At 46.3% G+C, this 13,936-nt stretch overlaps 1 protein-coding gene across 13 annotated transcripts in view; it reads right to left on the bottom strand.

Moving 5' to 3' along the window:
• Positions 1–13,936, bottom strand: part of LOC117147129 (microtubule-associated protein futsch) — a 39,749-nt gene that overhangs the window by 11,262 nt on the left and 14,551 nt on the right. For 12 of the 13 annotated variants that reach the window (XM_033313895.1, XM_033313898.1, XM_033313896.1 and 9 more), the window contains 5 exons: positions 7,808–13,495; positions 7,203–7,730; positions 7,002–7,141; positions 813–980; positions 673–748 (listed from right to left, as the gene is read on the bottom strand). In XM_033313895.1, the coding sequence (XP_033169786.1) occupies positions 673–748; positions 813–980; positions 7,002–7,141; positions 7,203–7,730; positions 7,808–13,495 (6,600 nt within the window). Of the gene's footprint in view, positions 1–398; positions 497–672; positions 749–812; positions 981–7,001; positions 7,142–7,202; positions 7,731–7,807; positions 13,496–13,936 lie in introns of those variants that run through there. The other variant, XM_033313908.1, reaches the window with a different exon arrangement.

The following is a 13,936-nucleotide window of genomic DNA, read 5'->3' as shown; positions in this document are numbered from 1 at the left end:
CAGTTGATTGAATATTTCAAAATGGTGGAATATTCAAGAGAATCTAAAACAGTAAAATCACAAGAGTTGCAACTGCTTTAGGATACTAAACGTATTCACCATTCGGTCGTATTCAATCTTCCAAGCATCGATACAAATCGATCAAATAAACGATTACAGAATTGGTGTATCGGTGACTTGTTTTTGGCGTACAATGGATCGATTCCAATTTTATGTGGGTCTTCGACGTGAGACTTTCACTGAACGATGACAACATTGAACGATAGATAGTACAACAAAGTAACGATAGCACTTTAACGATAACGATGTGTGCAACGCGACGAGGAGACGATAAATGTTCATCGACTGGGGAGGAGCAATGGACATGACCAACATTAAAACGCTGGGTGGTTCAGTACCTGAAGACTAATGATAACCGAGGAAAATCGGATAAACGGCTTAACTTTGATCCTACCGACTTCAAATTTCCTGCCTAGCTAGTTGCTGTGCGCATTATCTACAAGATACAGATACAGAACACAATATATAGAGACGGGTCTGCCTCGATATCACTGCGTTTCCATGTGGAGATCTTGGTCGTCTCCGCTGTTGAAGAGGTGTTGAGCTAATCCGCTGGCTTTTTATTTCGGTTGGGGAACATTACGGAGTTGTGGAAATAATAGAGGCACTCACCTTCGCGTTCCGCCATAAGTTCGCGTAGACGTGCACGGATCTTGCGACGCTCCTCGTAGGTGGACGCCTGTTCCAGCTGCAAGCGTTCGAGGATAAATGTTAGTTCATCGTTGGATAATTGATTTCAGGGTACTACTCACCAATTGCTTGAGCACTTGCTCGTCCCAAATCTCCTCAATGTCACAAGTTGTACGTGTAACTGGTGCTGAGGAGCTGCTGACCTTGTTGGTGGTGTTGCTGGTGTTATTGGTGGTGCTGGTGCTATTGCCGGACTTGCTGTAGGTGTTGGTTATCCGCGTGGTCTTCACCTAAAAGCGAGAGCAGAAGATTTGGTCGAGATCAGCAAGCGTTCAATTCTTTTCCGTTTCTTGTTGTTTTTCTTTTTGTTTATCAACCGGAAAATTTCATTTGATTTTTGTGTGTGGGTGAGAAACAAACGCCAGCTGTTTGGACCTGGCTAAATAAAGCACGATGAGCACATTCGCCGGCCACAGAATCCACGCCAGCCAGCGCAATTATTCACTTGCCAAGAGTTGCCAACAGAATTTGGTGTTGGTGGCATCTCCGTCGATCGATGGCCGTGATAAGGCAGAAAACCGCAAGATCAATTTGTCAGTACACTGTGTCCTTAGCCGTGATTTCGAGCGCATTTGCTTGCCACGATACCCCCTGCAGCTTCCGCCAGCAGTTGATCAATGTCATTGCATACCTGTCGTATGCGTAATATGCCCAAGTATACAATATACAAAGTGCGCATACGACACGTTGACCAAAGGTAAAGCCACAACAAAGGCGAATGTAGCTTCTTTGTTTTTAAAAAGTACTTAAAAGTAATTGACAAATAACTTATTTAAATTTATTTTTTTTTTTTTTCATTTTTCATTTTATTTTTACTTTAAGAGGTTTGATCATATATGGAAATGAATTTTCGAAGCATTTTCGAAGCATTTTCGACTTCTTTGCTCTGAAAAGCATTGAAAATCTCGGCCACAATTAAGCCGTTCCCCTCAAGAGCTCATTGATATTGAACGACATCAAAATAAAAATGTTATCAGCGAATTTATGGCGAAAATTCATTTTAATTGCCCCCAAAAAGAAAATCTGGCAATAAAATTTCTCTTTGTGCTGGCGAACAGCACATCAGATAAATCAGCTAAAAGCGTTTATAGACCCCTGAATTGATGGCAAATATTGATGCACATACATATGTGTGTAGTAAATGCCTTTATAGATATATTGAGTGCAATTAAGTATACGCCGCGTTGGCCAGCCTGCAATTTTTGATGATGAAAAAAAAAAGCACAGCGAAGATGAAAAACAACGCAAATAGCCAAATAATAAAACATTGCTCTCCGTTTGCCATATACTGTTTCTCTCACTCTTTGGCAGAATGAAATATGTAGTTGTTTATATCAATTTGACCAAATTTGGTCAGCGGCATGGGGAATTTTCGTTTTCAAAAACTGACTTCCAACATGTTCGAAAAACGCCCCCGCTCTTCCTCTTGCAACACGCGTTGCTATTTATAATTATAAATTATTTAAGCACACACACATTTCTAACGGGCGAGCCGACTATTTTCAGGAAAAGTTCCTCATATTTTCGTCTCCCATATTCGTTCCCCTTTCCACTGCCCCTGCTCCCCTGCTCGCAGTTCTTTTGGGTTAAACTTTATATAATATTTGTGTTGTTTTATAAACAAAGTGTACGAGACAAACAACGACAACAACAACAATCAAACCAAGAATTAATTGCCAAACATTTTTACAATTCCCGCCTCCCCTCCCCGCCGTCGTTGTTGCTATTGTTGTTGTTGTTGTCAAAATGTGGGCCAAAATCTACAACGCGTTTCATCTAATTTGACTTGGTTTAATTTGAATTTTATTCTTTTCACTCTGCGTTTATTTTTAATAATTCTTCTTTTTCTTAAATGTTTTTTTTTTTTTGTTGTTTATTTTTTTTTTGCGCTTTCAGGGGGACTGAAAAGGCTTGCCAACTATTTGGCGCAATTCCGCCAAAGCGTAACAAAAATAGAGGGGTAGCAAACCAAGCATGGAAATCAAAATGGAAATTGCAAGAAGAAAACAATTAAAACGGATGGATGGGCGGTGGGGAGTGCAGCTGACCAAAGCGATCATTGCCAGTTAGCTGATTTTTCAACTGCACTTGGCCATTGACTGTTGTTGTTGTTGTGCTGCTGGCCGGCCAACAGTCGTTTTTCTTTTAGCCTTCGGTTTTTCGGCTTTGACACTGCCTGAAACGTTGGAAATGTTGGAAATGTTGGAAAGGGGCAGAGACGGCCATTTGATTGATGGCCACCAATTTGTAGCGGCACCCAGACACTGCCGAAAAATGGAGCACTTAAATATAGAATTATCACCTTTTTCAAAACCATTTCAAAACTACTCTTGATCGTTGTCGATTTCGAACTTAAATATTGAAATTAACGCATTTGTTTCAGTGCACTTTCGTGCTTAATAACAATCTGATCAATATTGACCTACCAAAACGAAAAAAAAAAAAAATGAAAACTTTGCCAATCACACACGACGACGAATAGTGTACCCCATTTCCCATGCGAAAGAATAATGATTTTCATTTTGCGTTTCCAAATTGACTTTCTTTCGTTTTCGATTTTTTCTTTTTTTTCTCTCTCTTGGACTTAGTCTTGTTGTTGCTGGCTGTGTTGTTGTTTGTATTTTTAGCTCGGGCAAAATGAGAAATTATTTGACATGCAAAATGCGAAGCAAAGACAAAGGCGAAACAGCCAACACGCACACACAGTGATTATGAAACGGCAAAAAGCAGGAAGAAGCAGCCGACAAAAAATGATTGGAACGATGGGAGTCGCAGTTAAGACGGTTTGACAAAGCCCGATGTGCGGCATGCACACCACTCACCTCAACTGCAGCACAAAAAAATGCATAATGAACTTTAAACAATACACACACTTATACTATACATTTCGGGGATGACAGAATCATGTTTTCTCGAAATTCGTGTGTGTGTGTGGGCTTAGTTTCAATGTTTCAGCTGTTTGTTCGTCGTGGGGGCTTAAGTTATTATCCCTTGTGTTTTCGGAACCTCGAGAGATTTTGGAACAATATTTTTTGTTTGCCAAAGTCAGCTATGCTCTTATATAAACAGCTTGTCATGTTTGTTGTTTCCAACAACGTTTATGTAAGCATTTTATTCGTACTAGTAGAATATTTTAAACTTCTCCCCTTTTTTTTTTGCAAATTTTTCTTGCCCCAACTTAAGCTCACTTCTCGAGTCAGTGTGATAGGGGCATAATGGAAACCGGCTTCCCAACTCGAAGCACTTGCAGCAGCAGCCGATGCTTAATCACCGAACGCAGAGCTGCTGAGCTGAATGGGGGCACTTTGGGGTAGTTGGGGGGATTTGGGGGGATTTGGGGGGACTCGGAAGGCTGAAGCGGCGTTTGAGGATTTGCCGATCTGCATGTTACGCTCAGCTAAGTACAGGGGCAGCACAGCACAGCACACCTGAAAATGGCAAAAACAGCAACGGCATTTCTCTACGTTCCAGTTCGATCGGCTGGAATCGTGGATCCGTGGAGCTTGCCATGGAGTGGACGTTCTGGAGTGAACGCCACTATAGCGGAGAACCTAACATTAAGTGGCAAATACATGACAAAGTACCACACTTGGCTATATGTTCATATAGCATTTCGATCAAGCGAAAACTTATACATAAATCTTTATAACTCTTTAAACTACTTTCCCCAACAACTTTAAGTTTATACTCCCAGCTGTTTTAATCTGTTGGGTAAACATTAGCTATTTGCAATTCTAGAGATTCTTTGAAGTTAAATATAATTTCACAAAAATAGGACATTTTCTGCGGCTGCAGTGCTAAAAGTGAAGAATCTGCTTTTTGATCCCAAGAAATTGCATTCGAAGTTGATCAACTGAAACCACTGGGTTGGGATTGGATTTTGAAGGAATATAGGCAATTCAAGGAGAGATGATATAGATGCCATTTTTCTTTGAATCTGACCTGTGTGTATATCGGATATATCTGGGAGAATGCCTATAGCATTCGGCTGTCGGGAATTTATCAGTGGGATTCGGTATTTAGTTCACACAAGTGGAGGAAACGGGAACATCAGATGCCAGAGTCCGTTGCACATGCACCATCCCAATGCCCAATGCCTGCTGCACCACCGATCCCTCCCCCCCTTCCACTGGTTCTGGTTCCTCCTACCATATTGTGTTGCCCAAAAATGCTCCAACATAGTCCGAATAGTCCGTATAGTCCGTAAAAATAGTGCCCGTCGTTGGAGCTATTTTTGTCGAAATTTTCCGTACGCTTGACGCTCTCATTCATGCATCCTCCTGCTCTCCGCTCTGTTTTTAAATGTATTTATTTATTTATTTGCTCTATAGCTGGGAAGATGAGCGTGTCTGTATCTCGGCAGACTTTTATACATATACAGAGGTGGTCAAAAGTATTTACACAACGAGCTTTTTTTTCAATTGTCAACTAATTGAAAAAAAAGCTCGTTGTGTAAATACTTTTGACCACCTCTGTATATGCACGTATAAATAGCTATATGTAGCGGTGGATATAGATCTTTCAAAATATATATCCATACATGTGTGTTTGTGTGTGTGTGTGTGTGTTTGTGTGTGTAGAGATCGGTGGCGGTGTCGTCGCCTTTCAGGTGCATTTTGAGGTGTCGTGACAGGAATGCTTCGTTTTGCCAGCAAATTATGCGCACTAAAAATAATTGACAAAAGCATTTGCCCTCTCCCCCCACAACACCCGCACTCCCCACTCTTCTGCCCCATCATCACCATCACCATAACCATCATCATCATCATCATCATCGTCATCATCTTGCCCCATAAAGTGACATGAAACTTACGCCGTGGTCTGGTCTTGTGTTGCCCCTTTTATTTTGATGTTGCTCGTGATTCTCGGGATGTTGCAGAGTTAAACCAAATATGGACACTCGCGTTCGTTCACCATATAACGATATAACGATAGTATAATAACAGAACTGCACAGTAAAAAAAACTACAAAACTTGTCTTTTGTTATGCGCTTCTATTGCTTATTATTACTCCTCTTTTCTTCTCGTTTCTATATTTTTTTTTAATTTTTTTTTTTTTTTGTTAACACAAGTGGTTCGCTTGGCACTCTTTTATTCTTTTTGCTGCTCAGCTTTTTTGCCCGTGGTTCTTCGCACAAGTGATCGATGCCGCCTCTGAGTTTCTACTGACAATTTCGATCTCGATGCCGAGATGCGCTTCTGCCTCTGCAGACGTCGACGTCGCTGCCGCAGCCACTGCTAATGCCCGTTAGTACAGCTACACAGCAAAGGCCGCGATTTTAGCACTCAGCTTATTTTAATAAATGTATAATAATTTTAAGTGATTGAATATCGCTTATATTAAGTTCATACCACAATTTCTACTTTTTTTTATTATGGTGTATATCTGTGTAGAAAATCATTCTTTTTATAGGAGTGACTTTATATAACTATCAAGTTAGTGTACTTGAATTTGATTGGTTATTCATCATTCGGTTTTAATGGCTATTCAGTTGTCCGTCACTGTACTTGTTGCTTTCTGACCAGCCAGGCATTGCGCATCTATCGCATCTCTTCGCACATCGCATCACGCACACGGCACACACATGCCGCAAAGTGCCCCAGCCCCACAAGTGCGAGCGGGACGGGTAAAAGGTGGGGAAAGAGCAACGGTTGTTGCACACCAAATCTCACCAAAGGCGAGAGAGAGCGAGCGAGATGGTTGGGGACAGCGAGAGCACGCGCTCAGTTAACGGTTAATCGAGCACGTGCACGTGCTTGCGCGCATCATTGAGGTTAGGTTATGCTTGCATGGCACTTGCAACAACAAATAGCGCCTAAAACGTGCAACAAGTGCTGGGAAAACTGTAGTAAAATGAGGCTTATTTCGCCACTGTGAAAATTAAGACGGAATACTGCCCTACAAAGTGATAGTCGTCTTTAGCGCTTATCTATATGAATATTTGTCTAAACATAGAATGTCATATATCGTTGAGCTCGAAATTTAATTCCCAATCGATTGGCATTCCAATAAAAAAAAAAAATTTTTTTAATTTTATTTGCAAAATTTTACGATTTAAAAATTATGGAAAAAAAATTAAAATTTACCTAAAAAATTTTTTTTTCTAAATCCCCCAAAAAGTGATTGGCATTTTTTGTACTAATAATTTGCCAATAAAAACAGCTACTCATTTATCGGTATGGACGATTTTATTGAAGTTATGCCCAAAAACCCCTTGTTTTTGTTGAGAAAAGTGATGTTTTTTACTTACGCCTTGACTATTTAAACGCTGACCCGTGGCGGTGGGTGGCAACATGCTCTCCACGCCCTGCATAATGACACTGGCTCCCAGGAATTTGTTGAGCAAAGCACGGGCCTCGCGATCCTCGCTAGAATCTCCGGGTTCCTCGACTGAAAAATTCAATATTACAATGAGGCTTTTGTAAAGAGAAAGTGTGTATTGAGTACTCACCATTATCCGCATTGCGCATGCGCTCGAGGACATCATCCACACTGGTCACCTGGCGCTGATCGGCACTGCTGTTAAGGAATGATCGAGTGTTGCTGGATCGAGTGGTGCTAGTGGAGTGACTCTGATTCTGGCGCATCTGTGGTGCCTCGATCACGCTGCAAACCTCATTGGATTCGCTATCATCCTCGGTCTCATCCTCATGCCTCACCAGCGATTGGGCGATCGAAGAGTGGGTCGAATGGGTGGATGAGGAGGATTCCTTGCGAATGAACTTCTCGCTAAGCTCCTTCACCGATCCGCGACGCACATAACGGGCATCCTCGGGAAGCGATTGCTGTGACTCCACCTTCTTGAACTCACGCACCACGCGGGCATCCAATAGCGGTGGTGAGCTATCATCATGAAGCTTCTGTTGTATGGCGGCCAGTTCGTCCGCATTGCTTGAGTAGATGAGTTCCTTGCGCTCGTGACGAGGCGGCGACTTATTATCCGAGTAGAACTGCTCCTCGATCACATAACCTGTGACTTCTGGATGGAGAGATGGGATATTGGATATTGAGCAACATTGCGTATGGTTTAGGTAACACTGACCACCAACTACTCACCTTGCTTGGTCTCACATGGTTCCTCTGCCGGTGGCGTCGCCTTCTTCTTGAGCGCCCGAATTCCGAAGAGCGGCAGTCCGTTCTCGTCCGTTGGACCCACACCATAGCTGGAGGTGATCGAGTCCTCTTCGCGCTGCTTGTTGCGCGTGTTAGTGGTGCTGCTGGAGCTAGTCGTGGTGCTGGAACTGGTCATTGTGCGAGTGATCTTGCCACTGCTCGAAGTGGTACTAGAAGTGGATCCTTTCCGGGGAGTGCTTCCATTCGTTTGGGGAACGGTCGGATGGCCCTTCAGCACTTTCGAGCGATCTGCCCAAATGGGTCCTTGAGCTGGCTTGTTGGGAGCACCGCGGGTGGTGCTTGTGGTGGTGACCTTAGTGGTTGTGGTGGTGCTCCTGTCTCCGGGCGCGTGCTTTCCCTGCGGACTAATGCGGCGCTTCTGCGCGGGACTGGCACTTCTTTCCCTCGGCTTCACTGGCGGCTTACCGTGAGGTGATGTTTTTCCCGGAGCTGTTGGAGTTGTACTGTCCACCTGTTCCACGCGCTGTTGTTGCTGGCGCCGACTTGTGGTGGTGCGCACTTCCTTGGTCTTTACTTCAGCAGCGCCCGCAGGACTCTGATCTCGCCTCTTGGGTAGGGGTGAACTCTTGCCCGGAGTTGTGCTCGTGGTTATGGTCGTGATGGTGGTAGTTGTACCCGCATTGATCATATTCTTGCGTATAAGACGCATTTGTGCACGAATGCGGCGACGCATTTCGTAGCTGGCAACTGTTTCCAATAGCTTCTCCAGTCGCTGCAGATCGAAAATTTCCTCGATCTCCAGCTCCAAATCGGAGTCCTCATCCTTACCCTTCAACGAAGTCTTTCGTGGCTCATCCGCACCTCTTGTCGAAGTCTTTCTTGGCACATCGAATTTCACGGATGAGTTGGGATTGCGTGGCTCCACAGGAGAGTCATCCTCCATGGAGGACTTTCTGGAATAGTGGCTCTTATTGATCTCCAGCGAATCGCGTCGAATGTGCTCAAGTGAACTCTTTGTGTGATCCATGTACGAGGGACGACGACCAGTTGGCTCGGAATCCACCTGTGTCTCATGGACTGGTTCAAACACATTCCTGCGGCTAGCCACATTTCGTCCAGTGGTGTTCGTCGTGTAAGTGGTGGTGATGCTCTTTTCTGTAAGGGATTCAATGGGTGTGATTTCGGGTTCGTCTTTGGATGGGTTAGTTGGAGTCGGTTTTGGGGTAGTTGTCTTGGTGGTGCTCGGGTGGTGCTCAGTGGTGGTGGTGGTGGTTGTGGAGGTCGTGCTCAAATTGGTGGAGGTGCGTCTACTGGGCGATCGGGAGGGAGATCGCGATGGCGATCGCGATGACGTTGGGGATGGGCTCTTTCCTTGCGGCTTCTCGCTGATGTGGGAAGGTGGCGCAGGTCCCACCACCTCTACGTCCACATCCACATCTTGAACTACCCATGACTGCTGACTGATTTGCTCCATTCGTTTGGAAATGCTGGTGGCCTTGGGTGGCGGCGATTGGGCTGGGGAATAGGCCGAGGGAGTGGTTTTTCTGGTTCCCGGCTTGCTCACATTGGTCACCTGATTTCTGTACGATCTCTTCTCTTCGGTAATCAAGTTGGTGCTGGGGCTAGGTCGGCCACGAGTTCCATTTAATTTAGTTGGCGATGGCGTAGTGCTGGACTTGCGTTCCGGCGTGCGCTGGCCAAATACAGACGGGCGGCTAAGGATATCCTTCTGACGCTTAATTTCAATAGCTGTGGTGTGTGTCTTGGTCATTGGCAGAGGTTCATCATCGAATTCCTCTTCGGGGGAGAACTCCGGCTCTTCGGATTGTTTCAGTGGTTCCTTGCGAGGTTCCTTCTGGAGTGCCTTTTTGGTCACCCTTTCTGGTTCCTCTTTGAGCTTGGTTTGAGATTCCTTTTGGGGCACCTTTGGTTCCCTTTTGTTCACCCTTTCAGGTTCATCTTTAAGCTTCGAAAGGGGTTGATTCTTGGGTTCCCATGGTGTTTCCTTTTGAGTCACCTTTGGCTCCCTTTGAGGCTGCTTTTTAGGCTCCCATTGTGACACTTTTTGTGAAACCTTTGCCTGATACTTGGGCACCCTTGCAGATTCTTCTTTGAGCTTAGTTTGAGGTGATTTCTTCTGAACCTTTTCGGGTTCAGCCTTGGGATCCCGACGTGTCTCTCTGGTTTCCTTAGTTTGTTGCTTGAATTCCTTTAGGGTTTCCTTCTTAGTTACAGTTTGCGTGATCTCTTCCTCCGTCTCGAGTTGGCTAGTCTGATCGTCGTCCTCCACATCTGTGTCCCGATCTAGCTCTGGTTCTGACTCCTCATCCAGCTCGCGCTCTGGCTCGCTCTGTCGGGAAATATGGCGCTCAATGTTGGCTACCAAACGTGGTGACTTCTGTGGCATGGTGGGCGCTAACTTCTCGGCTGTGTCGATGAACTTGTGAACTTTCTGGGAGACACTCAGGGTACAATCGTCGCGCAAAAGCTCCTCATCTATCTCCTCCAATCCTGGACGCTCGATCTCAGGCCGAGAAGAGAGTGACGAAGGCCTGGTAACATTCTCGGCAGTGCGCAAGAATTTATCTACTTTCTGATTGATGCTAAGCAGGCAATCGTCATTTTCAGGGATCTTGGCGTTCACATCAAATTCCCTGCTAAATGGTGCGGAGACCTTTGGCTCCTTAACCTTCTCGGCTGAGTGAGTGAATCGTGAGACCTTCTCGTGCACACTCAGCAGACTCTCGTCCGTATCGGGAGTATTTACGGGATAGTCCAGGCTCTTGGGAGCCTCCACAGTGGGATTATCCAGAATATCAACCTCTATGCCATTTGAGCTATGCAACTCGGAAATTTGACACCCAACATAGGTTTGAGATTCTTCCTCGAAAATCGGAATATTTGTGACCTGTGGCTTGCGACGCGGCTCATCATCGGGCTCCTGTACCACATCCGGATAGCGCGGCTTTCCCGTTTCCAGTTCAGCGGGCACGGGAGTTGGCACAATCCTATCCGGAGATGGCTCCCTAGAGCTCTTCGCCTGCTGGATATCGATGATCACACCCTCTATATCAGTGGCCGTGTTGATGCGCTGCTCGCTCAGATTGATCGTCTTGGTGGTGCAGCACTTGCTGGGCCGGCTCCTATCTCCACCTGGCTTAAGGCTACTCATCTCCGGATGAGGCTTAGTACCGCTCATCTTAATGATATTCTCGCTGGTGGAGCGCGTGACCTTCTCGGTTTTATCGCGTCGAGTCACTCGGGGCACAGGTGCTGACTCCTTGCGCTCCGTTACCGGAAGCTTTCTAATCGGACTGGGTACGTTTCCGGTGCCACCTTGGGGTCGCCTCTCCGTTTTCGGTGATTTGGGCGCCAGGTGATCTATGATGATCTCCGTGTGCACGGAAATATTGCTAGATCGGCGACGTTCGTTACCCACCCTAGTGGGACTGGCATCTGGGGAAGAGGAGTCTCCATCTACGTCATCTTCTGGGTTACGGGTTTGTGCCGGAGTGGGCGTTCGTGTCTGTTGGGGAGAAGTTTTTTGCTTGCGCGGCGAAGAGCGAAGACGATCCTTAATCGAAGGCGAGCCATTCGTATCGCTGGGCTTCCGACCCTGCCGAGTGGATGTGGTTGTCGTAGTGGTACGAGTCTCCTCCACCAGACTATCCCGCTTGCGACCCGTTAGGGAATCCTTGCGAGGACTCTTCGCAGCTGGGACCTTTGATTGTGGTTCCTTGAGCGGCAGTTGCTGCTTGGTTTTAGTGGTGCGTGAATTGCGACGTTCGGTTTCAGTTTTTGTGACACTTACACTGGTCTTCTTCTTGGTCTCCGATTCGGAATCCTTTTCTGGCTCCGATTCAGTTTCGGGTACTCTCTCTGGAATCTTTTGCGATGGCTTCGTATACTTTTTGGGAGTAGTTGGACTTGGAGTACGCGGTCTCTGGCTGATTTTCTCTAAAACGGTTTTTCCCCTGCAATCGATGATCTTTTCGGTCACAAAGTTTGACTCCACTTCGTTGGGAATCTTTTTCCCAGAAACGGGAGATACGGATGGCGATGCCGTGGGAGAAGGAGGCTGTTGATTCTTAGGAACTCTACGTTCAGGAGAAGGAGACCACCTGGGAGAGGGAGACTTTGATCCCTGTTTGGTAATGACAATGGTGGTCTCTTCATTAATATTAATTGTCTCGGCATCCTCTTTTGGATTGCGAGGACTCTCCTTGGGATATAGAGAAGTTTCTGGTTCTTTTGGATACCTATCTTGTTCCTGAGGATACCTTGGAGTTTCTTCTTTCTTGGAATGAACAGGACTGTGTTCCTTCTTTGGAATGCTCGGAATCCCTTGATCCTTTCTGGGAGAATGGGGAGTTTCTGGTCCCTTTGAATATTTAGGACTATCCCCTTCCTTGGGTGACTTTTTCGATGGGCTAACCAGAATTTCCACATCCTCTGCTTCGGTCACATCCACAAAGAGCTCCTCCTCCACCTTAATCTTAGGTTGCGTGCGCACCACATATGTCTCAGTCACACGGCGTGGCTTATCATCTTCGTCATCATCGGGGCAATCCTCGATCTTAACTTGAATGGTTTCTATGGTTGTGTTGGAAACATTTACATCCTCCTGTTCGTTATTCGGCTTCTCAGTATAAGTTCCCTGAGTATCGCCATCTTCCTCCATACCCAAAATCTGGCGACAGCGATCCTCGAAGGTCTCACGACGAGTCAAGCCCTTTTTGCGGTAGGTGGGTGACTCCTTTACTTCGGGCTGAGCCTCAACTTCAGTGGACTTGGAAGGAAATCCACCATCTGGACTTTCAATCGTCTCAGACGGCCTGGTGTTCGGTTCAGCATTAGCTGGGACCTGTGGTTTCTTTTCGGAAAGGGGCTGATTCTGGTTATCTCGTTCGTTCGTTATAAATTCTTCGTTTAGATTGTTGGTGGTTCGTTTCTGTGTAGTGGTAATGGTGCTGCGGAATATTTCCTCCTCCCGTCTTTGCTGGCTGGTTAGATCCTTCTCCGGGCTTTGGCGGGTCTTCTGGGGAACATCCTTGGGCAACTGCTTCTCGGGACTTTGGCGAGGTGAAATACGGGGAAGACCAGGACCTTGATCGCGGGTCTGAGGGTCGGGTACTTGCTTCTCGGGACTTTGACGGGGAGAAACACTTGGTTGCCTTACTGCAGGACCCTTTTCGGGGCTCTGGGCTCGGGGCAATTGCTTTTCGGGACTTTGACGAGGTGAGACTTGGGGTTGGGTCCATCCAGGAGTCTTCTCGGGACTCTGAGCACGGGGAAACTGCTTTTCAGGTTGGCTAGGCGTGTAGACCTCATGTGGTTGCTTAAAGGCCGGCTGCTCCTTCTCAGGACTTTGTCTGGGAGTTGCTCTAGGCTGTGGTTTCTCGGGACTGTGGGACCTAGTCGCTGGTTTTCCAGGACTTTGAGCCCTAGGTGATGGAACTGTGGGCGAACCAGGAGCTCCGCTCGTCTCTTCGATAAGAATCAGCTCGTCGATCGAGATCTCCCGATCCTCCGGATGGGAGACGCGACGACCCTCAAATGTAGTTTCCCGCTGCACCTGACGTGGCTCCACACTGGGCGACTTGGAGCTACGCCTCAGCTGTGGCTCCGGTTCGTCGTGGGGCCTCCTCATTTGGTGGGGCTTCTTGTTGGCTGCAACGGATCAGGGCATAAGACTGGGGGACGCAAGGCGCTATGTGAACTCGTCTACTTCTTCAACCGCTGTGTGTGTGGTGAACGTATGTTGTGTCTACTATGGCATAGCCCTGGTTAATTGGTTAGGATTAGTTACATCTACGCTGGCAGCTTCCGCTACGGATGTTAGGCAAAGTCTACGGTATTAGGCAGGCACAGGCACGTTCTCAGGCAATTTCGAACCAAATAGAGATACACCCATTAGTGGAAGCTCGAGAGAAGGAAATGTTAGACTTGTAGTGGTAGAGTTAGGGGCGCAGATCTCTCTCAGTCTGCCACCCACAGAATTGGCATCCCAGTTTGTGATTCAGTGCAAATTCGGCTTTTTTGTGTAATGTGCTTGGTCAAGACATTGAACATTGAACATTTCAGAGTTGCGGTTTTGGTAAACAGTTTTCA

This window comes from Drosophila mauritiana, chromosome X (genome assembly GCF_004382145.1).
Source record: "Drosophila mauritiana strain mau12 chromosome X, ASM438214v1, whole genome shotgun sequence".
Taxonomy (NCBI): domain Eukaryota; kingdom Metazoa; phylum Arthropoda; class Insecta; order Diptera; family Drosophilidae; genus Drosophila; species Drosophila mauritiana.
The sequence above is the reverse complement of the archived record's forward strand: the minus strand, read 5'-3'. Positions and strand labels throughout refer to the sequence as shown.